At 44.2% G+C, this 25403-nt stretch overlaps 1 protein-coding gene across 1 annotated transcript in view; it reads left to right on the top strand.

Annotated features, from left to right (window-relative positions):
* FARS2 (phenylalanyl-tRNA synthetase 2, mitochondrial) overlaps positions 1-25403 on the top strand; it is a 312608-nt gene that overhangs the window by 136741 nt on the left and 150464 nt on the right. The window contains exon 4 of the mRNA XM_007466381.1: positions 1863-2023. Within this exon, the coding sequence (XP_007466443.1) occupies positions 1863-2023 (161 nt within the window). The remainder of the gene's footprint in view (positions 1-1862; positions 2024-25403) is intronic.

Here is a 25403-nt window from a genome sequence, read left to right on the forward strand (position 1 = left end):
AAAGAGTGTGCCTCACCCTTAGCAGCTCTTCTAGGCAGCCAGCCAGGGGTCAGGGGCTGTGCTCCCTCCTTCGTGACCCCGCTGTCTGTGTTAAGCCCCCGCTTCCCCCTGCCTCGCATGAGAGGTCATCCTACTCAGGACACAGGTGGCTCCGCACTTGCCCAGCCACGTGCTTTTCTTCCTGCTTTCTTCCCTCCCACTACTGCCGCATTCTCTCTCTCTGTACCTTTTCCTTTTGAGATCTCATTTTGAATATTTTTATCCGTTCATCTTTTAAACAGATCATCCAGTGAGGCTCACACTTCTTCGTGGCTTCCGTTGTTGTAGTTTATCCTTGTGGTTTCATTTATAAGTGACAGTGGCGCCAGCCCCTGGCCAGAGGTAGGTCCTCTCTGCCGTGTCTCTCCTGCCTGAAGCTTGCCCGGCTGGTGTGGCCAGAATCCACTCCTAAACCCTCCTCTGCTGCACCTCCATCCCTTTGCCAGTGAAGATGTTCCTTCAGTCTGGAACTTGCCCGCATCTTTCTCCGCATTTGGATCAGCATTAGTTTCATTTGTTTGGTAACAGATTAACCTCATACTTAGTGGCTAAAGCAGCACGCACTTGTTATGTCACGACCGCCGTGCGTCAGGAGTCCGGTGCAGAGGGTCTCGTCCCCCGCCCAGGGTCTCGACAGGTTGAAATCAGGGTGTCACCAGGCCACGTTCTCCTCTGGAGCTCAGGGTCCTATCTTCCCTCATTCGGGCTGTTGGGAGAATCCATTTCCTCACGATCGCGGGAGTGAGCTTCCCATTTTCTTGCTGCCGCCGGGGCCTCCCTTGGTTCCCGGAGGCCTCCCTTCAGGCCTGGCCACACCTGGCCTCCACTCTTCATGTCAGCTCAGCTCTCCTAAGCCAGCAGGAGACTCTCTGGAGTTTGCTAAGATGGACTGGCATAAAGTAACCTAATCCCAGCAGTGAAACCCTGCGGATTGGGGAGCGGTCCCTAAGGGGTCCCCTCGCAGGGCGTGTACATGGGGGTGGGCGTCCTGAGCCATCTCAGCACCCCCAGCGTCCTGCTCACCCCTCAGCGTCCAGTCGAAATGACGCTGTCTCGTGAGCTCTTCCCTGTGCTGGGCGTTGCTCCCTTGCCACCTTCGCATAGCAGTTTGTGTCTTCCGTCTCACTCAGCTTCATGTGAACAAACCAGAGACTTCATGTGTTGCCATAGGTCTGAACTACACGCTCACCCTCGGAGGGGCTGGTGCCACGTGTGCACGTCACCTTGGCGGGCTTGCTCCTTGTGTGTTACTGGGGAAGCTTTTACTAAGAGTCAGAGTGTGTTCTAGTAAGCTGAGGGTTCTTGGAGGCTGGACACTTGGAGGCTTCCTGAATATCAGTGGTTCAGTGTGGCATGTTTTGAACAAACCTGCCCATCTCGTAAGCCACCTGGGGACAGAGCCTGTGTTTTCTCTCCTCTCTGTAACCTGAACATAGAGGCTGAATGTTGGAAAAAAGGCGAGTGCAGATTACAGGAAAGTATCTCAGAGGCAGGAACCAGGGCTTAGCCAGCCTGGGATTTAAGCAGAAATGAAAGACAGTATTAGAGAAGTTCGACTCCAGAGTGCCTCGGGGAGGGGAGCGAGGAATGTGGGGAGCACGAAAACTGTGAGATCGGGGTCCCCTTGGGTGTCTCCGCGGCCCCTCCCCCCCAGCACCCTTCTGGTCGGCACTCACCACGGCCTTATCTGGGTGTCAGGAGTGGGATGGACCTGTGGACCCTCATGCTCTTTTTTTTGTTTGTTTTTTTAACTTTTTATTTTATATTGGAGTATTGCCCTCGTGCTTTTTAACCTGTCGTCTTGTCTTCTTTCTTCTTTGTAGCTGGTGCTGAAGATCAGATCGGTTGGGCCTTTGGCCTTGGGCTGGAGCGGCTGGCCATGGTCCTCTATGACATCCCCGACATCCGCCTCTTCTGGAGTGAGGACGAGCGCTTCCTGAAGCAGTTCTGCGTGCAGGACATCAACCAGAAGGTGAAGTTCCAGGTAAGTGACATGCAAGAATCATGTAGATGATAATTGAGGGGGTCACGTGCCCGAAAATAAAATCATTGTATTTAAAGATAGTGTGACTTTGAAAAGAGGTTTTAAATAGAGATTCATAAACACACAGGAGATCATACACCGCGTGAAATTGTATGCTGAAAAAAGAGGATTTATCAAGCCTGTTAGTCTAAGCAGAGAACAAACTTTGGGCTTTATTAGTGGCTATTTTGTCATGAAATATCCATCTTTATCACTGATGATACTTTCACAGTTCAGTTTTTTTTGAGGCTAATCTAGGCACATTGGCTTTCCTGTGGTTAGTGTTTGCAATGTATATTTTTTTCGTCATTTTATTTTCACTTTCTGTCTTTATATTAAAACGTGTCTCTTGTAAACAGTTGGGTCTTTTTGTAAACCCATATTTAGTTGGAGTGTTGAATATATCTTACACTCAACATAATTACATGGGATGTTCTTGGCTTTAATTTTATTATCTTAGTTCTTACTCATTTTCTCTTCCTGTTCTTTATTTCTTTATTTGGAAATTGAGGTTTTGTGGGTGTGTTTCAGATGGCTTTTGTATTATATTTTATTACCCTATTGCTGTTTAGTTTCACCATTTTTTGTATTATTTTTAAGTGGTTATTCTAGATTACAATATGTATAATTAATTCATCACACTTTACCATGAGTAACTATTACAACTTCATGAAACATTTAACAACCTTATGATAGTGTAATTCTATTTCCTCTGCCCTTTTTTGTATTATTGCCATATTTTATTTCTCTGCATATTATAATCCCATAATAGTTGCTCTATTTGCCAGTTGTCCTTTAAAGAAACTGAAAACTGTATTATTTTATATTTTCCTTGATGTTTGCCCCCCTGATCACCATTGCTTTCTGCCTATCATGAGTTTTCTCTGTGTTCATTTTCTTCAAGCCTGAAGAATCTCGTTTACCATTTCTCGTAGTGCAGCATGAATTTTCCCAGCTTTTGTTTGGAAATGCCTTTGTTTCACCTTTAGTTTTTAGGACTATTTTCCATGACGATAGATGCCTAGGTTGCCAATGTTTGTGGGTGTCTTTTTTTCTCTCTTTTTTTTTTCTCTTCGCTCTTTAAACATGTCATTTCATTGCCTCTATCTTTTCACTCTGGTTTTCATCAGGTTGACCTGTGTATGACTTTTCTGTCTGTTATCTTGCTCGGGGTTTCGCTGTCTTAAATTAGTGATTTTCAACCCTCTTTGAAAATTCTCATTTGGTATCTCTTCCAACAATTTTTCTCCTTTCTTTCTTTGCTTTTCTGGTGATAACTGCATGTATATCAGGCCATTTGGACGTATGCCATAGAACTCTGATGCCCAGGGTTTGACTTTTTATATTTTTTCACTCTGTGCTTCATTTTGGATAGTTTTTCTTGTCTTAGCTTTGGCTTTACGCATCTTCTCTATTGTGTCCAGTTAGCCATTAAGCCCCTCCAGTGAGTTAATCGTTCCAGATATTGTATTCATCAGTTCTGCAGTTTCTCCTTGCTTCCTTTTTAGAGTTTTTATGCTCTGATGAAATTCTCCATCTTTTCACCCATTTTGTACATTTTCCCTTACATTCTTTAGCATATTCGTAGTAGTGATTTTTAAGTCCTTGTCTGTTACTTCCAACCCTTTAGTTCTCTGTTGTTCTCCTTTTAATCTTCTCTTTCTTCTTAGCTATGGGTCACATTTTCCCTGTTTCTTCACTCGCCCTACTTTTTAAATGGTGGACAGCGCTTTTCCTCGGGAAACCCTACCCTTTCCCTGGTCAGGCGGCGAAGGTGATGAGCCGGATCCCTTTGTCGTAAGGAGTAGTCCAACTGAATTTCACGTCTGCTCTTCTCTCTGTTGTGAGACCTGGCCGAGCGGTAGAGTTTGGGGTCTGCGTGTGAGGTTACGTGATCTCTCTTTGCTTTCCACCCAGCTGCCAGCTTCCTGCAGCACCGATGCTTGCTGAGCAAAAAGGCCAGGAGGGAGACTGGGCTGCAGCGAGGGCTGGCTGTCTCTGCGTTTTCCAATCTGCCAAGAGCCAGGCCTGGCCGGGCAACGTGTGGCTCATCCCTCCTCATTCCAGCAGAGTTTCTTTACCAACCGCAGCTGCCTTCCGCCTACTCGTGCCCAGCGGTGGAAGCTCTGGAATCTAGGGCTTGTCTCTGTCTGGAATTCTGTTCGTTCAGACTTGCATCCAGATCTCTTTTGGTATCTTTTATGACAAAAGATTTCTAAATTTATTGTTTTCTCATGCTTACAGTGGGACCGATGGTTTTTTGTGACTTTTATAGCCTAACTAAAAGTAGAACCTTCTATCATTTATTTGATGGTCTGGTTTCATTTTTGTTGGCCTTTTTTTAAAAAAAAAAAAACAACCTATTTTTAAACTTTTTACTTTTTTTTAACTTTAAATTTTTTTTTTACTTTTTGCTAAGCTGCTTCTTTTTATTCTAGCACCAGGTCCTTCTTGGTTAATTTGGAAGAAAACGCCATCTAAATGACCAAAAGCAGAACCTGGCTAAGGCTCTGAGTTTTTCTCATTCACTCTTTCATTTATTCAGTCATTTATTAAATTGGCCAACATTGATGGAACACCAGCCAGCACTGAATGGAGCATTGGGCTCAACACCACGGTGGGGCAAGCACAGATGAATGACACAGTTGTGACCACAAGCTAGTGGTTGAAGTCAAGTTTTAAGTGGGCTCACAACTGTCTTCTCTTAGGAGACACAGAGGATCCAGGAGTAGACAATGGATCTCTTGTATTAAATGTCATTAAAAAAATCTTTCCTGCCTTCAAAGTAGAAAATCAGCGTTTGCATACCTGCACTATTATATAATTTATATGGTTACCTTTGTGTAATGAACTTAATAACTTCTGGTAGGGTAGTTAGGATTTGATTGTTGAAAAAGTAGATGTCTGTAAAATGCTTTGTAAATTATAGATCACAGAGAGCTATTTCCTAATTATTCACTTATAATTATTATCTATTGATTATATTCTGTGTTAGTTTCCTATTGCTAATGTAACAACTTACCACAAACCTAGCAGCTTCAAACAATATGTCTTTATTATTTTACAGTCCTGGGGGTCAGAACTTCAAAATTGATCCGACAGGGCTCAGTCTCAGGTGTAAGCAGGGCTGGCTCTGTCTGGAGGCTCCAGGGGAGACCCCACCTCCTACATTTGTCAGCTTCTGGGCCCGACCTCATTCCTGGCTCCTGGCTCTGTATCACTTTACGTCCTTTCCTTTCTTTCCTTGTGTGGTCAGGTTGCCTCCTCTCTAAATTTTTGTCTCTTCTTACAAGGGCCCTTGTGACAAGATAATCTCCACATATCAAGATCTTTTCATAATCGCACCTGTAAAGTTCTTTTTGAGCGTAAGGCAACATGTTCACGGGTTCCAGGGATTGGGATGTGGACATCTCTGCGGGTCGTTATTCAGCCCATCACACGCACCTTTATCTATTCCATTTCCATCATGGCAAACTGCATGCTTCCGATAGAATAGAGCAGATTTTGTTGTTAGGTGTAAGGAATACAGATAGTATGAAAGTGTTAGCGATTTTTAACAATTTGTGTGGAGTAGTCTTGGTTCTACATATGAGGGGAATAAGGGACTCCTTTTGTCAGTTCATGTTGTTGGCCTGGCTTAAGAAGAACAATTAACATGATTATAAGAAGATGGCACAGCTGAGACTGAAGGCACAGAGTTAGGCTGATGTAATCCGGGCACTGACTGTGAGAGGGTCTCCAGTCAGCCCCGTGGGCTCCAAGGTCAGTCGTGGACAGACTCCTGGGAAACTGTCAGAGTTAGTCCTTGCTGTCCCTGGGGTACCAGGCATCAACGACGAGTGCTCTGCTATACGACGGCTGGGAGTTTCTTACGGCCACGGCTGGCCATTTTCCCTTATTTTGTGTCTTCCTGCAGTCACGGTCAGTGCACCGTAGTCTGGGCATTAATATGTTTAGTGCCTTATCATACTTGCCATTTGCTGAGTGCTGTGTACAAGCCACTGAACTAGTTTGCCTATATTATAGCTTTCATTCTTCAGAGTCCAATGGGGTGGGTTCTATTAACCCATTTTACAGATGATGAAACTGAGGCTTGGAACCACCAGGGAACTCAACCATAATAACGCTGCTAGTAAGGGGCCGAGGTAGGATTTTATCTAAAGCTGACTCCAGGGAGCTCCTAGTATTGAGCTGGTAAACTGTTGTTGCCTAAACCGAGGCACTGTCCTGGAGTCAGTAAGATGAAATGGACAGTTCCTGACTTCAGGCTGTTTCCAATCTAGAGGAGGAGACAGATTTATCAAGAGACAATTGTCAAATAATATGAAGTACAATGATGGGGCTACACGTAGGTGAACGTAGAATTTTGCTGACGCTGACCAGTGCACGTGGAGGTCAAAATTTTCTTCTTCCTTTTTTTTTAAATCCTATTTTGCTGGTTAATTTCTGAATCCTTCCATGTCTCTCCAGAATTGTATTAGGACTTGAGCCTGTGATTATTTGCTAATCTCCAGGGCTTGGAATAGCTCCTAGATCTGGTTTCGCTGTCATTGTCATAAATGTTGTCTGGTAGAGACTTAGTGCAGGATTATGCAGTGTTTCCTCATTCTATTCCCAAATAAATCCAGCTGGGAGCATCCCATCGGCTTCATTGTGTCGTCGTTAAATTAATGGATCTCAATTTTTTTCACTATTTCCCAGCACATTTTTTCCATCTCACCAAAAAAAAAGCACGTAAATATTTTTCTTTTGCTGGAAGAAGGATCTTTATCCCAGAAGAAAGTGATAGGAAGAGGCAGAGGGAGAAGCAGGGGAGATGACCAGCCGTAGGACCTTTTATACATGCCCTGTAGTCATCGTTGATAGTCAGGTGTGGAGAGAAGCAATGAGCAGGAGAACGGACCCGTCTGCCGTGGGAACCACCCTGGTGCTTTTACGTAAAGCATTCAGAGCAGACCCTGTCACCCATTGAGCATTTCATCCACGTACACCGTTAGTCCTGTCGTCACCACCACCACAGCCACTGTGAGCACAGCGGCCACTGTGCTCATGATTCCTGGTCCTTGGTGCCCGCGGTTTCCATCTTCAGCTTGCTTTGCCGGCCTTATGATGCGAGGACATTTCACCGACCCACAGTCTACTGAGTCCTATGGAATGTGGCCCCGTGTTTGTACTGGGGCCTCTGTCATCAGAAACCTGTGGATTTATGACTGCTTTTTATTTTTGTGAAAGCAAGGGGTCTTGTGATACATTTACATATTTAGAGGATCACTACCATGAATTTCTTTCTTGTTGAATACACTTTTTTAGAAAACTAAGAGTGAGGGCCTCAGCATCTTCTTGTAGCATAGCCTGGAAGATGGTGTTATGTGACCTTTTATGTGCACACACTCGACATCCGTATTACAGCTTCTTGGCCATTGACCTGATGGAAATGTAAAAGAACTTCCTATTTATTGACAACACATTAAATCTTTAATCTTGCTAATCATCTATCCAGTCTGAAAAATCATGTGCAATATATTTTAGGAAAAAGTCTGGCCTTTCTATCTTCGCAACCAGAGAGATAACTTTATACTGTACAGGATCACTTAAACCAAATACTAATAATTGATGGATCATAAGTTAAAACTTATAGTCTTAGTAATAACTTCATAATGTATGTATATGTATGTCAGACTGTCACCTTAAGATACATAGCTTTGACTTGTCAGTCATACCTCCATAAAGCTGGGTGGGGGGAGTCATAATTTTAAAAGGAGATCATGAGAATAGAGACCAGAGACAAATACAAGTATGAAGGGAGGGATTGCCACAGGCAGAAAGAACAATGTCAATCAAGCAGTGGCCAGGAGGTCAGTGGGTTTTTCCCGGGTGTGGGTATTGGGAGGTACCAGTTACAGGACAGCAGTAGGGATGCTTTTGGCTTCAACCAAGGAAGGCCCAACTGAAATGGCTTAAATGAGAGGCACAAGGGCAGGAAGCCCTGGATGATGCTCTGGGTCCTTGGGTGTTTTCCCCTCAGGCTTGACCGACGGCGGCAGGAGCATTAACCATCACCTCATACGATGGGGGCCCAGAGGCAGAAAAAGAAACACCCTCGTTTCCTTTTCAAGTGTGAACACGTTTTCCAGAAAGTCCTCCGCAGACTTGTCACATCTCCTCTTTGAGGGAGTTGGAATGGTCTGTGAACTTAGCCTGCTGTACTTATCCTGAGCTCTTAGAATAAGGCTTAGATGTGCCAGATGTGGACAAGCAGACCGTACAGGCAGCACCATCTCTTACTGCAGCAGCCGTTGTTATGAAGCGACAGTCACCTATGAAATGCGATGATGGGGCTGCTGCAAAAGCTCTTCCAGCCTTAAAATTTTACCCTCTGCTGCCTGTTGTTTGAAATCACCCCTTAGAGTTTGCTTCCTTCAATTTAATGCTTTGATTCCCTGGTCAAATGTAAGGTACTCCTTTTGCATGCACCTGGCTGTGCCTATTTTCATAGGACAGCTGGATGGGATGTGTCGACAGGATGTGGCTATGGGATATTTTTTTCTCTGTTTGAAATTGAGTATAGAAATCAGAGTCACCAGGGCACATCCACCTGAGTTATAACTACATTGGCCAAAGGGAAGAAGCCTGGAAGGCTAACCTCAAGGTGACTCAGCCTGGGAATGAGACCCTCAGAGCTATCAAAGGAGGAATAGCAAGCGTTGATCAGAGCCCATTCAAGCGAAAAATTTAAGGCTTTTATTAATATTCTGGGGACCGAATAAAATGAAAACAGTTTACCTTACTAAGTTATTAGTCAAGAAAGGTAAGTATGGTGGTTCTGTATCTCTAATTTGCCTCATCCTGTACGAAAGGAAAAGCAAAACTCTTCACTGTTTCAACTAGGAGTGTGCTCTGCTCCTTTACTGAAAGGATGAGAGGAGCATTTGGGTTCATCTGAAACTTAAAGTCGGCCTGTGTTTAGACAGAAAAATGAGAGTTACTTTGTGATTACATTATCACACAGCTTTTCAAACTGCATTTCGGTTGGCGTTTCATATGTATAATCTTGTGGTCTTGAAAATGAAGAATGGTTAACGTAGGCAGTGATTTATATGGTGGATAGCTTAATTATTCTGTCACTTGGCTGAGTAATGAATCAACTGTTTTCTTTCCATTTGAGGGAAGAATTTATTTTCTCAAGGGCCTCCCTGTGAGATTTATAAATAACAATTATAGACTGTAATTCACGACCAGGGACAGTGGATTATAAATAGATGACCCTTGTAGAGCCCATTCGGCAGAGTTTGAACTCCCAGTTAATTGCTGGTTGGGAACCAAGTAGCTATTGTATATTTATCTTTATTCATTTTTAAAATGATGAAATCTTCTAAATATACAAACATACATTTCCTAATTTGATTTGCTAACAATGTAGAACAGTGTACCCTCCACCCAGCAAATTTGCTGGGATTTACCACAGATTCTTACAAAGAAGAAAAGCATTCGAAATGCAGTTGACACACCTGTGCCTCCCTGATGGACGCCCCCTTCCTCTTTCCTCCCCAGAGGTGACCACTGCCTTCAGTTTGACCACCCTCATGTTATTACCGCATTTGCATATATCCGAAAACAATTTGTAGGATTGCTTCAAAATGTAATGCGTTAAACGGCCACAGTAGCTAAAAAAAAAAGAAATTCACTTTGCTGTGACTTTCACCTGAAACTAACACAACACTGTAAATCAACTATACTCCAATATAAAATTAAAAATTAAATTTAAAATTAATTAATTAATTAATTTAAAAATTCAGAGAGATTTAATGAGGAATTTGATGAGCATATTCCAAAATTTATGTGGAAATGCAGAGAGCCAGAAATAGCCAAACAACCAAGTTGAAGGATTTGCTCACTTTGATGTCGAGTCCTTTTTTAAAAGCTACAGTAATTGTGAGAGTGTGGAGCTCACGCAAGATGGACACAGAGGCCCGGAGAAGGCGGGAGCCCAGAAACACACCTGGGCATTATTTCTGGGCTCACGGCACGGCCTGCGCTATGGAACGGGCTGCAGGAGGAGACTTCTGTGCCAACGAAGCAGAGAGAATTGAGTATCCATACGGGAAAAATGAAACTTGACCCCACACTCCTAATTATTCAACAGTGAATTCCAGGGGGTTTGCAGATCTAAGTGCAAGAGGCAATTTATTAGCTACTGACTTTGAAAAAGTCATCTTACCATGAATGATTCTTTGATGCTTGTTGGAGTAAATTGAATTGGGGAGATTGAACTAAGTGAACTATGGTAATATAAAATTAAACCTAATTAAATGTCTGAGCTTGAGAGTTTTGGAATAAGTATTTATTTAAAGTGGTTGCTGTAGGTTTTTTGTAAAGCCTTTTATCAAATTAGGGATGTTTCCTTCTATTTCTAGTTTGCTAAGAGTTATTATCATAAATGACTCTTAAAATTTATCAAACCCTTTCGTATATTTTGAGGTGACCTCATGATTTTTTGGCTTTGTTCTGTTGATGTAGTGACATATAGTGATTGCTTTTTGGAGGTTAAAACAATCATCTGTTCCTGAAATAAACAAAACTTGGTTGGGATATATTATCTTTTTTATACATTTCTGGATTTGATTTGTAAAGATTTGTTTAGGATTTAAAAATCTGTGTTCAGGGGTGAGATAGGCCTGGAATTTTCTCTTTCTTATGTCCTTATCAGGTTTTGATGCTAAGATTTGTAATATCCTCATAAAACTAATTTGGAAGTATTTTTCTGTTCTTTGGATTTTGAAGATTGATGTTATTTCTTTCTTAAGTGCTTGATGATATTTACCAGTGAAGTTGTCTGGGCCTGGAGTTTTCTTTGTGGGAAATTTGAAACCACAGATTAAATTTCTTAGTTGCTATTAGGCTCTTCAGATTGTTTTATTTTGTGTCACTTTGTTAAATTGTATTTTTTTCTAGGAACTTGTCCATTTCATCTAACTTTCAAATGCGTTGGCATAAAATTGTCTGTAATATTCTCTTATTATCCTGATATTCAAAAAGAATCTTTAAAAATTAGTCAGTAGTTGAGCACATTTACTAACATTTTATCAAATTTTGTGTTCACCTTTTTTTTTTTTTTTTTTCATACAGAGCCTCCTCTTAGAGTTTATTTTTCTTCTTAATGACATATATTCTTTGACTATTTTTCCTGTGAGCCATTACGAATGGTAAATTCTTGTGGTCTCTGTGTATGTGGAAATGTCTTCACGTTGCCTCATTCTTGGGTGATAATGTCAGGGAGTCTAAAATTCCAGAAGGGCAGTCATTCTCCTGTAGGGCTTTGAAGACATTCCTTCTGGCCTTCGTTCTTGAGAAGTCTCATGTGAACCGAAGTGTTACTTCTCTGTAGATAATAATGCCTTTTCTCTTGGCTAGTGTTTAAGGCTTTCTCTTTACATTTGATGTTCTCCCATTTTACAAGGATGTGTCTTTTTTTTTTTTAAGTACATCTTTTAATAATCCCCCCATTCATATGAAGTTTTCCTTTTTTAAAAAAATATTGATTGATTGATTGATTGATTTTGGGCTGCGTTGGGTCTTAGTTGCGGCACGTGGGATCTTCACTGCAGCACGCAGGATCCTCCGCTGTGGCGTCTGGGCTCCTCGTTGCAGTGCGCAGGCTTCTCTCTAGTTGTGGCATGCAGGCTCAGTAGTTGCGGTGCATGGTATCTGTAGTTGTGGTGTGTGGGCTCTATAGTTGCGACACGTGGGCTCTCTAGTTGTGGCCCGTGTGCTCAGTAGTTGCAGCTTGTGGGCTTAGTTGCCCCGCGGCATATGGGATCTAGTTCCCCAACCAGGGATCGAACCCGTGTCCCCTGCATTGGAAGGAGGATTCTTAACCATTGGACCACCGGGGAAGTCCCACGAGGAAGCGACTTGGCGTGGATTTATCTTTATTTATCCCCCTTGCCCAAAGGTACCTTCCACTCCAGGAGAGTCTGCGTTGTTATTGAGGAGTGGTTCCCCTCTATCCCCTCCCTCCCCCTTTTCTGCATCTCCTGAAAAGCTTCTTAGTTATCAGCCATATATCTTAACTCTTCTTGGACAGTTTTGATTTCTTTGTCCTCCTGTGCTGGTGAATTTCACAGTCGTTTCTACCAATTCCATAATTTTCTCCGAGTTCTTTTGAGCTTAATAACTATTACTTTTCACTTCTAACATCTGTAATTAGTTCCTTTTCTTCTCCACCTTCTTGTTTCATTACTGTCTGGTTTTGTTTCCTAATTCTTTGCTTTTTGAAATGGTTGTTACTACATTTAACTTTCTGAATATCTTCACTATGCTTATTTCAAAATCTTTAACTATTTTATGATGTTAATTTCATCTAAAGCGAGTTCGTATTATGGTTGTTGATTTAGTTGTGTTTCTGCGTATTATAGTCTTTCAGTGTTTCAAAACCCTGGCTTTGCAAGCTCATCTTGAATACATCTTCATTTTTGTCCCCGTTTTTAAAAATCATGACCACTCTGCTCACTGTGCAGCCATCACCACCCTCCATCTCCAGAACGTTTTCATCATCCCAGACTGAAACTCTGCACCCACTAAATAATTGCTCCCCAGCCCCCTACCCCACAGGCCCTGGAACCTACCACTTCATTTTCTTTCTCTCTGAATTGACCACTGTGGGGACCTCATCTACTTGGATCTTTTTGTGACACATTTTGTTTGTCCATTCATCTGTTGATGGATGCTTGAGTTGCTCCCACCTTTTTTGGCCATTGTGAAATAATGCTGCTGTGCACACAGGGATAAAAATATCTCTTCAAGACCCTGCTTCCAATTCTTTTGGGAATTCTTTTCCCCAGAAGTGGCATTGCTGGATCATATAGTAATTCTGTTTGTAACTCTTGATGAACCGTCATACCGCTTCCCACCATAGCTACACCATGTTTTACATTCCCACCGACAGAGCACAGGGGTTCCAATTTCTGTGCATCCTTGCCAAAAGTTATTATTTGCTCTCTTTTTTAATATAGTAGTCATCCTAGTGGGTGTGAAGTTGTGTCTATCTCATTGTGGTTTTGATTTGCATTTCCCTAATGATTTGTGATGTTGAACATTTTTTCATGTGCTTATTGACCATTTGTGTATCGTCTTTGGAGAAATGTCTATTCCAGTCTTTTGCTCATTTTTTAATCAGGCCGTTTGGTTTTTGTTGTTCTTGTTTTTATATGTTCTAAAACGTAAATCATTTGCAGATTTGGCCATTGTCATGCTAGCAACAAATTACTGGCATTACGGATCACAATTGTCAAGCATCGTGGTTGAAAACTCTTTATATAACACATTGAGGCCATTACTGGCTACAAGGTCACTGGTCTTATTTGCATATGGTTTTCTTGGTCCATTCTTTGTTATCTCTCCGTTATTTTTCTAGATACGTCTATGTTTTGAGTGTAGCCTGTGCTCTCACTTTAGGTCTTATATGTTAAGGTTCCTAAGGTTCAGATAGTAGATGGAAGAAGCAGTTGATTCTAGCAGGCTTTGCAAACTCTGCATATAATTTAGACAGATTGGTCATATCAGCACCCAGCATCATTTTTGAGTGGGTCTTGGGAAAGAATCGATCCGGGATTCAGAAGCCTTGGGCCTTAGACCTACCAGGTAGTCACTAGCTTGTTTTGCCTTGGACCGCTCTCCTGAGCGCCAGGTCACTAAGTCTCTGCACTGGTGACATAAGTCCTCTCGGTCACTCTCGAGATCGGTCCACAGTCCGTGATGCATGAAAGTGAATGGGATTTCCTTATCTCCTCTGCCCACCTCAGACAGCACTGCTACTCCCGGCATTCGTTTAGACTTAATTTTGCCAGTTGAAAAACACTTGTTCATGGAAGAGATTATGACTGTTCCTGGGCCCTTATCCCTCGGAGAAGTCCTGCCAGGTGGTTGAAATACCTCAAAACTGAATTTGGATTCTAAGACCAAGAAGAGCAAAAAGCAAATGGTAGCACAGCCTTAGGGAAGGAGAACCAGACCTTTGTCTTTTGAAATCATTTCCTCTGGAAATGACTTATGTATTAAGTAGCCCATTGTGGCCACGCTTCCTCCTCGCTCCTTGCTGCAGGTATAGAAGGAGAGTGGCCCCCCCCCTGCGGGGACGCAGCTGGCCGTCGGTCAAGGCTGTGGCTATTGCGGAGCCTCTCCTGGCTGATGCGCGTTTGTGCTGATGTCAGCCTTTCCCTCTGCCTTTCCCCCTTGCTTCCATCTTGCATCTGTCTCTATCCTTCCATCCCTCTGTCTCTGTCTCTCTCGCTGTCTTTTTCTTTGTGACATTTTCTCTCTCTCTGTCACTCTTTTCATATGTGGTTCTGATCCAAGTTAGGTTGTCAGCATAGCGAGGGGAAATGATCCCTCCCAGGCTGCGTGAAATCCACAAAGGGAGTTGTTTCCCTGCTGTTCATTGAGACCCTAGTTGATGTGAATGAAATGCGACAGAATTTTCCCAAACACGAGAACCTTATCAATTATTCATTCCAAAACCTTTCGAGCATCTGCTCTCGTGCCAGGCACTGTGCCTGACGCTGGGGATGCAGAGAGCGCAGCTCCCCGCCCTGGGGTAGCGCATGTGCTGGCGGGGGGACAGACACACAGTGAAGGGCTCTGATGAAGGTGAGCCTGGGCCGAGTGGAGGCCTGGAGGCACGACCCAGCTCGTCGGTGCTTCCGCTGAGATTGAGGGGAAATGTGGGCGAGGGCATGCTGAGGATGTGAAGGCTGGGGTTTGAATTATCTCTCAAAGGCAATTAGCAAGATACCAAATGTCATCATCATCAGGTTTCCATTTTAGATTATCCCAGTTCTGAAAATATGAAGGATGGGTGGGGACCACAAGGCCAGGAGTCCACTCCAGGCTTTGCCTAGGACTGGAAAGAAATGATGGGAGATCGAAGAGGGCGGCAGTGGAGAGACGAGACGGTCGGGTTTGGGCTTGGGCTCAAGACATTTTAGGAGACAGAACTGAAGGGCCCTGGGTCCTGGGAGCAGGGGTGCAGTGACCATATGGTTCGTAATCTAAGTTGAGATCCGTTCCCTTTGAGGGTTGAAGGGGTCTGTTCATCACTGCGCTCCAGCTACACAGGCAAACTCGTGCTGACCTGGGCCACCTGGGTGTTTACACACCTTAGGTCAAGATAAGCGAGAAAGAGAGCGATCCCCAGGTTTCTGGCTTTGGGGCTGGGTGGATGGGAAACGGGAGAAAACTACAGATCTGGAGAATTTACCTGGGTGGAAGCATCTGAGCTCATGATCCGTTGATGTCGCCTTTGCAAGCTCTGCTTTTCGTCGGTGTCGCCTTTGCCACTGTCTCGTTCGCTTTAATTGCTACAGCCAGGGCCTCAGTGGAGGGTATGGCGGCAGGTGAGGCTGGGTCCAGGTGGCCTCTCAGGCCCAGGCGGAAATGAGAAGCTGGAGCAGGGGTGTTTATTGTGCAGGACGAGTCAGGGCCGAGCTCCGACGGGGGTGGGTGGATGGCCCAGGGCAGGGTGAGGCGGGGTGGGCGTGTCGCTTCTGAGCGAGATGCGGCTGGCGAGTGAGCCCAGTGTTGGTGCCAGTGAATTGCTAGAACGAAGGCAGCGTGTAAGGGCCAACAGATCAGGTCCGGATGAAGCGTCCTCCAGACCAGAGGGTCCACATTAACGAGGGGGCGGGGAAGGAAGAGGGACCACGGGGCCAGACGCACAGTCGTTCTGCGTGTCCGCTCAGCAGGGGCCACTGCTGCTGTCACGCGGAAGACACTTCAGGCTCTTGGACCTCGCTGGAGGCCAGTTACATGTGAATGCAGGCCATCGATGAAGGCTAACATCACATTACTACAAACGAGAGAGAGAGAGAGAGAGAGAGAGAGAGAGAGAGAGAGAAAACTTTTACAGTTGTAGTTCCATAAACGTAGATTTTAACTTAAAAAGGAAGGCTAAGTAGAACTAAATTGGAAAGAAAAGCCAGACTATATAAAAAATATATATTACACACACACACACACACACACACACACACACACACAATGTTTCTAGTCATATATGTTAAAAGCAGCTTTGATAGCTTCATTGTGATTCATTGTTTCATGAAATGCAATTGTGTTGTGTTATTACATGAAATTAAATTTAAAAAAAAATAAAGGCGTTGATACAGCTACGGTTGCTACTGTGCTGTCATCCTAATTGCCTCAGTCATTAGGCATCAAAGTTAAATCCTCAGGTGTTCCAGAGAATTCCAATCATGAGATAAAGAGATAAATGTGAGCGAGTTAACTTGAACTATTGAAATATGCTGGTAGGGGAAGGAGCCATGAAAATATCCTTTCTTCTTCTTTAAAAGAAAACACAAATACGGTGAGTGCGGTTTGATCCCCAGTCCCACCGTCTTGATACTCTCAGTTACAGAGATTTTGTAGCTAAAAAAGGCTTGGCATTGCTTGGTCTTTCTTTTGGTTTGATGGGTCACTCTTAGGTCTTAGTGAAATAAGAGAAGCAAACTTGTAAATGAATTGCTCTGGAATTTCTGTCTGACTTATGCATTTTCTTTTATTTCATTTTTGCATTGAAAAACATTACATTTCTGTTTCCTTATAGAGTAGTGTATCAAGAGCCTGTGTATGGCAATAAATTGCTGCAGGTATGAAATCCCGGCTGGTGGAAAAACTCATCACTATTGATTGTGGAGAGAGAGAGAGAGGGAGGGAGGGAGGGAGAGGGAGAGAGAGAGAATCACAGCTGTTGGAAGGTTTTGGAGATGTCTTCTTCCCAAACATTTCTGTATCTTAAGCAGAAAGTATTGTTTTCTTGACCAAGACCGAATAGTGGAAGGAAAAAACAATTAAAATCCAATATTCTAGTAAATGCTATCCATATTTGAATATTTGGAAGATCTTCCTAAAGTGTTTATTTTGTTGAAAATGTGAGGAAATGAGAAGAGAAGATGCTATGGCAGGTCGGGTTGCACTATTTGTTTAAAGCTTCAACAATCTTGAATATTATTGTATGCCCTCTGCATCCTGGGGGAATGATAAAAACCGTAATGCCTCCTTTTTTCACTCTAATGGACTTCAATTTGCATCTTTAGCATTGTATTACCATAACTTTTGCATCTTCTAGAGGTAATTCAGTTGCCCTCTTCCCAGATACTGCAGATTTCTAGTTTTATAGGGTTTTTCCTTTTCACTCAGTTTCCCAATTATCACCTTGTTAGCTGCACACCTGCTTCACAGAAAATTGCACTGTGCCATTTTACCTTCTCAAAGAAAAAAAGAGAGAATGGAAAACACACCTCGTTAATCGGTTGATTCAACCTCAAAGAAAGCGATGTCTCTGGGTGTGGAGCCTCAATGCGATTGCAAAGAAAGCGCCTGATTGTTTAGCAGATTCTAGACCTAGAACAAGAAAGATGATTGACAGGCCCCTGGAATCCGGCAGAGTGTCTGCACTGGCCCTGCCGCTGTGCATTTCCAGCTGCACACCAGAGATCACGCCAATTTCTACGTGTTTCTTTGTGAAAGAGGCACCTCCGTTACCGTGCCACTCTGAAATAATTCGCATTTATCCTCTCATCCTATGATTAGCTTTATTTCCTAGTATAGAAGAAACAAACAGATTCACTGGCTGTTTCATTTTCAGATTTCTCATGAAGATGTAACTTGACACTTAAATGGTTATTCATTTATTATACTTAGGTTCACACAGCCACGTCTATTAAAGGCAAATATGCAGCCATTGGTACGTAAATTGAACTTGGGCACGCAAAGAATGAGGTAGAGCCCCAAGCGTGATTTACTGACTAATCAGTTTATTGTAATCAGAGGAGGGGCTGTAGGAATGGGTGGGACCCTGCATGATGGGCCAGTAGCCAAGAGACACAGGTCCGTTTCGTTTTGGCCTGACTTAATTCATGCCTCGTTTGTGACATATGGGCATAATACCTTCATTTCAAAATGACTTAGATGCTTACCTAGCTATTAAATAATAATAGATAATTTAATGGAAAATATTGCCGGGTCCTGTAGAAACGGAGGTCTCGCAGAAGCACGTGGAGAACCGTGGCTGTCACATCAGCAGACGGTGGACAGGAGGCTCCGGGAGACTGTGGTCGGGATGCTCTGAGCCCGGCATTTTCAGGCTCCCACACCCGAATATGCCTAAAAATAGCAGGGCTGAGCTGAGTGGCCCTCCTCAGGCATGTGCTCCCTTGTCGGGATTCTGGGTCTGTGCCACAGCCAACCCCGCTCCAGCCTTTGACAAATGACCCCATTTTATCACTGGGAAAAGCCAAGGCCATCAGCGCGATCCCTCATCTACTCTCTTCTCCACCTCTGATTCTTCTCAGCATCCCTCCATCCATCCCAGGCCTCCGCAGTCGGGACCTGTGGGGATGGGACCCAGAAATCTCTTCTTCCTGTGCTCCTGGTAGTTCTCACGTGCCTTGCCCTTGAGACCATCTAGCCGATGCTCTTGTAAAAAACCGCTGAAGTGGTCTCCCAACTCTGGTTCTGCCGTTTCCAGCCATCATGCCCGTATCATGACGTTACTGTCTTGTTTTCATGATTCCAGTAGTTCCCCACTGCTTCCAGAACGGACTGGGAGCTCCTTAGCATGATGTCCAGCTTTCTGTTCACTAACCATCCCTTCCTGTCCTGTCTGCCGCCCCTGCCTCTCTCATGCCCTCTTATTTAAGACACACAGGACTTCTGTTCTCTGAAGTCACTTATTTATTGGTTCATTGATTGCACACTCCTTGTTGAGTCTATCGGGACCCAGACTCTGCACTCAGCATTGAGCTTGTGCCCAAGATGGGGTCCCTGTCCTCACTGGGGTTCCAGCCATGCCTCTGCTCCAATGCTCCTCCTAGGAAGGCCCTGCCCCCCATTTCTCTCGCTGGAAACAGTGGCCAGATTTTACTGAGCTCTCACCAGGGGCCACACAGTGTGCTTCGGCCGGCCCTCCTCTCTGGTGCCCTCGCGCGCGTGTGTAATTTCACGTGATCGCAGCCTGTGGCATCGGTGCTGTTCTCCGGTACCCCTGTCGCAGTGGAGGCCTGGAAGCTGAGCCCGGGGCCCGCGCTTCTCCCCGCTGTGCCGATGTCTGCTCATCACGCCTGCTCCGTCCTCCTGTCCCCACACCCTCCCTGCCCTCCTCCACTGTAGTGTTCGCACTAAACACTGTGTATTCAGCAGGCACTGAGCACAGCTTGGGTGCCTTCTCCACACGGGGCTGAATCAGGGCCCTTTCCAGCCTGTCCCGGGGAGGCCCTGTTTTCTCTCTGCCTCTGGGCCTGGGAGGCCCTTCTGTGCAGCTTTGCCCCCTCTCCTCTCGGCCGCCCGGGGCTGGCTCTCTCTGTGACACTGGGCGGTGTAGGGTCGCTGCAGCCTTCAGGGACGTCTGGTGGCTGACATGAGGGAAGCAGAACGCTTTCGGCTGAACTGTACTCTCTGTCATCTGTGACTACAGGTATTTGCTGACTAAAATCAGGGTGAAATAGGAGGAATGGTCAGCCTGCTACAGAGTGAAGGCTGACAGGCTTTTTCCAGGGACCCTTCAACAGTAGCATTTGTATTTGAACAGGGAACATACCGAGTGCATGTGCAAAACCACCCACAAAAAGCACAGAAATAAGAAAAGTGTGGCACTAAATAGACATCAAAAAGGACACTTGTTTACAGTATGATCAGAAATACGAAGGCAGCGGGTTGCCTGATTCAACCTCAGGTGAGAATGTGAGCATCGGGCAACTCAGGTGTTTTTGCACTTTGCTCATGTCTGCGAATGACCGTGAGGGGATATGGGGATGTATGTATACGTATAGCTGATTCTCTGTGTTATACAGCAGAAACTAACACACCATTCATTGTAAAGCAATTATACTCCAATAAAGATGTTAAAAAAAAAAAATGCCCAAGTATTGATTTTGGGGTACAAATACATTTTAGGGAGTAGGCAAATTGGAAGATATGGGATCTGTGAATAATGAGGATCGAATATGTACATATTGTATCTTTTATGAGAAACGTAATGAGGATTGAGTACATACATAGTGCTTATGTATGGATATGGATATGTATGTATATATACCCCCTCCAAACGTTTGAGATCAAGTAGCACACATATGCCCTTCCCTCCTAAATGCATTAACCAGGTATTTTCTAAGAAGAGCTTTTTCTTACACAGCTACAGTACAGTTAATAGTGTCATGAAATTTCACGTTGAGTCAACATCTAATCCGTAGCCCATTTTCAAATTTTGTCAGCCTTTCCAATAACTTCCTGTATTGCTATTTTATTCTGGGTCCAGGGTCCAGTATGATTTCAAATATTGTGTTTCGTTGTTTCATCTCTTTGGTTTCCCTTCATCCGGAACAATATCTAAGCCTTTGTTTGTGTTTCTTGACCTTGACGTTCTCTGAAAAGTACACGGGGGGCTTCAGTTTGAACTGTCCAAAGTGTCCTCAGGATTAGATTCAGATTGTGCATTTTTCAGGGGAAGACCACAGAAGTGATGCTTTGTCCTTTCCAGTGTTTTGCATTGTATCAGGAGGACCATGTCAGTTTGTGCCCATATGGGTGGTGACAGCTTTGATCACTAGGTTAAGGTGATGCCTGCTGTATTTCTCTACCAGAAGGTTACTTTTTCCCTTTGTAAATAACAGGTAATTTATTGACAGGGTGGCTCTCTGAAGCTCTTGTGTCTCATCAAGATTTTACTCACAGATTTTAGTGTCCATTAGTGAAAGTTAGTGTTTGAATTGACATTCTTCTACCAGGAAGAGCTTTCCCTTCTCCCTCACTTGTTTATTTATATATTTATTCATTCAGTTGTACACATAAGAAGGACTTACAGCTTATTTTAGGCAATGAGTTGTATTCCATTGTCATCATTTTTTTTATTGTGAATCTCGTTTCCCCAGATTTGGCTAGTGAGAGACCCTGCGAGCTGCCCCCTAGGCCCTTTTGATGTGTCTCTCTGGTTCTTAGACAACTTTTGTATTACCTGGGCTGATTGGAAGTGTTCTATATCTTGATAGCTGGGTTCCAAGCATATATACATGTATCAAAGCCCGTGGAAATGTATATTTATGATTTGTGCATTCCACGTGTGTAAATTTTACACAAGAAAAGACTAAAAACTATTGAACTCTAGTCACCAGGGTCTTTTTTTTTTAAACAGTGGTACAGGTGAGCAGTTCTGCGACTATCTTCTATTTATTCTAGCTTGAGCAAAAGAGTAGATAATACTGAGGATTATGGGAGTGAGGTTTCTCACTGTTGAAGAAAAGTTACAGATATGAGAAAAGGAGGGGCAAGAATGAACCCTGGTTGCTAGATTGGAATTAGAGGAATTGACCTAAATTCATGGTTTTTTAGATAGAAAATATAAATGTGTTTGTGTTTATGAGTGTGTGTGTGTTTCCCCTACCTCAGCTCTGCCCACTTTGAGGACCTAGAAACAATGATACGACAGTATCAGTGAGCACACCTGGTGCCCAGGTCTTGGTTTCTAAATACCATTTTCCACTGAGAGGAAGCAGGACTCCTCATAGAAAAGAATGAACCCACGGCCAGAGCAGGAAAACTATAAGATGAGCCTGGTGGAATATGTTGTTGAACTTGATGTGATTCTGTCATATTTTTTTTCCTCTTCACAATCATTTCTGAAGGATAGAATTACATTCACTTTTTCCATTAAACCGCTTACTAAATCTATAGGGAAGTAAGAGAGTGGAGCCTTTGTGAGAGCATAGACCCAGAAAGCAGGATGTACTAATATCTAGACATACTTCAGAAGAAAAAGACAGATTGTCATTGTATGCGTTGTAGTATCCCCTTGCAGCCTTTCCTGAAATCTGGTAACACTTCCCCTCAATTAGACGAGAATAAATTATGGGTGGTCCTCTGCTGGCTGCCCGGCACCCTCTTCCTCAGCACGTTTGGTGCTGGTGTCCAAGAGCCCTGCTCCCGACCCCTCTGGCAGCTCTGGCAGTGGATGGCCTGTTCCCACTGGACGGGGTCCATCACCCAGGCCGGGCGCTCTGGACTTTGGAGGGATTGTGCTCAAACAACTGCCTCTGCAGCCTCCCCTTCCTCCCCCCGCCCCCACGCCCTGTTTGCCTTTTGCTCCCTGGACAAATGACCACAAAGAAACCCGCATGCAAGAGCGGTGGGGGAGCAGTGGACTTCGTTACCTTTTCAGTTAAAAGAGAGATGCAAAGATAAACAAAATGCTCCTAAGACAGGACCTCCAGAGCCAGACTGCCTGAATAGGTCCCGACGCTCCTACTTACAAGGTACAAGATTTCTCTGGGCTTGTTTTCTCACCTGCAAAATGGGAATAATATTAATTCCTACTTAGAGGGTAGTGTTGTCATGAGGATCAATCAGTTTAAATATGCATAGTATTCTTAGCACAGTGCCTGACATATCGTAAACGTTAAGTAGATCTTGACTATTATATCAGTAAATGTTAGTGTATTAAATAACGTATTTAAATGAAAATATTCAGTGCTGTGTATAAACCCTTCTCCTCTTGCCATGTTAGGCCTTACTGTATCTGGGTAAGAGTAGATGTACCAAAATTTTATTTTGGATAGCTCTTACTTTTTATTAGAATGGCTTTGCCCACAGAAAGGAAAAATAATGCCATTTTAATGCCTTTTCTCTGAGTTCAGCAGAGGAATCAAGTTGGTTTTCCCCCAAGGCGGAGTTTTTCTTCTACCCAGTTGAACATTCTCTCCATCCTGTGTGGAGGGATGGAGGTGATCTGTGAACGGCACTGTGTGTCTTGTTCGAACACTATTGATTTCTCTATGGTTATTTCTTCTCTGTAAACATACACGTAATCACCATGGCAACACTGTCACTCACAGATGACACAAATAAGACTTATGTATACCTGCAAATCTGTTTAAAAATAAAATAGCATTTTAGAAAAGTACTGCCTTCCCGTTGGGGAAGTAGGCGTCATCCTCTCTTCCTTTGTCTTTTTTTTTTTTTTCTGCCCTTGATTTTATCTGCTGTTTCTTTGCCATAACTTAGTACCTGTGGGAAGAAAGGGTGGAGTTCACTTGAAGAAACTGAGGCTCCAGGGTGTTTCTACCACACTGTGGTCCAATTACCAGGAAGGCCACCACCAGAAACCAAGTCGCCCTGTGCTGCCAGCTTTGCACACCTAAAACTCAGATACCCAAATGGCCAGCAGCATTGTCCGCCATGTGGCGCTCTAGCCAGATGCTCCTTCTTTCTAAACCCCAGTTTCTTTTTCTGTAAACTGGGCATGATGTCCTTCCGGCTTGCAATGACAGGAGTAACTTAGACCTTGCGTGAGAAGTCACTGAGTGTACAGAGCTGGTACTGGACAGTGCTCTAAGGATGTAAGTTATCACTGTGCTGCTGGAGCCCATCACTCATGCTGTGATAGTTGAGAAAGCCGTTCTTAGGGACAGGACCTCACCCTCTGGGTCGAGGTAGCCCTCTCGCTCCCAAATGGAGTGCTGGTTTCTATCTCTGTTAAAATTTACAGGTATATTACGTTATCTGCCAAGATGTGCAATTAGCGGAGAACATAGTTTGCCAAAACACACCTTTGTTTAGTATAAAGGACAAACAGAACCGTTGGGAAAGTTGTATACTCATGGGTTCGGGAAAGTTATCCCTCAACGTGCATAAAATGATTAAGTCAAGTATTTGGAATCTCAGCAGCATGGCAGAGTTGATGGGAAGCCAGAAAAGGACATGGGTTTGCAGCCTTCATGTGCTGCTCCGTTCAGAAGGATGGAGAGAGGCCGCTGCCACGACTGGATCTGCAGCATCAATTATGCACCATCCATTTATTGAGAGTCTGGTTCGTGCCCAGCACTGAGATGGCTCCTGCCTCAGGGGCGCCGGCATCACTGGGGAAAGAAGCGCTTTCCAGAACACGTGCGTGCTCTCTTGACTATGAATGCAAAAGAAGTTAAAACAAAAAAAACACAACAAAACAGAAAACAAGAAGAAGGGAGGAAGGCTATAGTGGGCAGAAAAGTAGAAAGCCTTTATATGGGCTATATTTTGCTTTTTATTTAAAAAACAGTCATGTGTCTCTCCTGCCAGCCCTGCTGCTGGAGTAGCAGCCAGTGTTGTGGTTGAACCGTGTCCCCAGGGCATCACGCAGGCATGGCACAGGTGGGCTCCCAGCCAGGTGCGCAAGGTGTTGGGCTCTGCGCTCTCGACAGTCCTCCAGCTGACAGCTGCTTTGTGAAAACTGAGGCTGCATTAACAGCAGCTAATGCCGAGAGGGAGGGCAAAGGGGGCAGGCAGGCTTAGGTGTCCTGCTGTGCACACCGGGGCTGGGAGGTGTCCTGGATGGAGCCGGGCTCTCATTTCCCAGGACCCTTTACCGTGACCACAGGAAGGTGCCCGCCCGGATTTACTCCTGTAAGTCAGCATGAGGACCAGGTGCGAGTATCATTACTACAGTGTACTAATGTACATTAGTACCTTAGGCACTAATGTACCCACAGTGGCAATGCTAAGTCCTTTCCATAAATTTTCTGTGATCTTTATGATAACACTATAAAGAGGGTACTGAGAATATCCCCATTTTATAGATGAGGAAACTGAGAAAGTCCTGTTATACAGCTGTCAGGTTGAACGTTATGAGATTGCCTTGGGGAGAGGTGGTTAGAACAGTCAGCAATTTCTTGTGTTCAGTCTCATCACCTGCGGCAGGGCCTTGGCTACCAGACAGTTCCGAGCTCGTGCATGTGGACTAATGTAAAACTCTCCACGGCAAGGCAAACTTTTAATCAGACTCCATCCATTGAAAAAAAATGACCTTCACCAAAGTTAAAAAAAATTTTTTCTACTATCTTTTAGCAAAATAGGATGGTCCTTTATGTTAAAATGTGAGGCATGAAATAATGAAGTTTCTGATATCATTGCTGACACAAGGGCACTCAGCCTTGCAGGTTCTGTGATGTGATATGTTAGTTCTTTTTTTAAATTATTTTTTATTTATTTTTGGCTGCCTTGGGTCTTTATTGCTGTGCGCGGACTTCTCATCGTGGGCTCTAGGCGCGCGGGCTTCAGTAGCTGTGGCTCGCGGGCTCCGTAGTTGTGGCTCGTGGGCTCTAGAGCGCAGGCTCAGTAGTTGTGGCGCACAGGCTTAGTTGCACCACGGTGTGTGGGATCTTCCCCCAGCAGGGCTCAAACCCGTGTCCCCTGCGTTGGCAGGCAGATTCTTAACCACTGTGCCACCAGGGAAGCCCTGTTAGTTTATTTTTGATGGCGTGTGTTTTTTCAAGGCAGGGTAACCAGTGAAGCACACTTAGGGACATGTGCGGCATGTGGA

Source organism: Lipotes vexillifer, unplaced genomic scaffold, assembly GCF_000442215.2.
Source record: "Lipotes vexillifer unplaced genomic scaffold, Lipotes_vexillifer_v1.1 scaffold444, whole genome shotgun sequence".
NCBI lineage: Eukaryota > Metazoa > Chordata > Mammalia > Artiodactyla > Lipotidae > Lipotes > Lipotes vexillifer.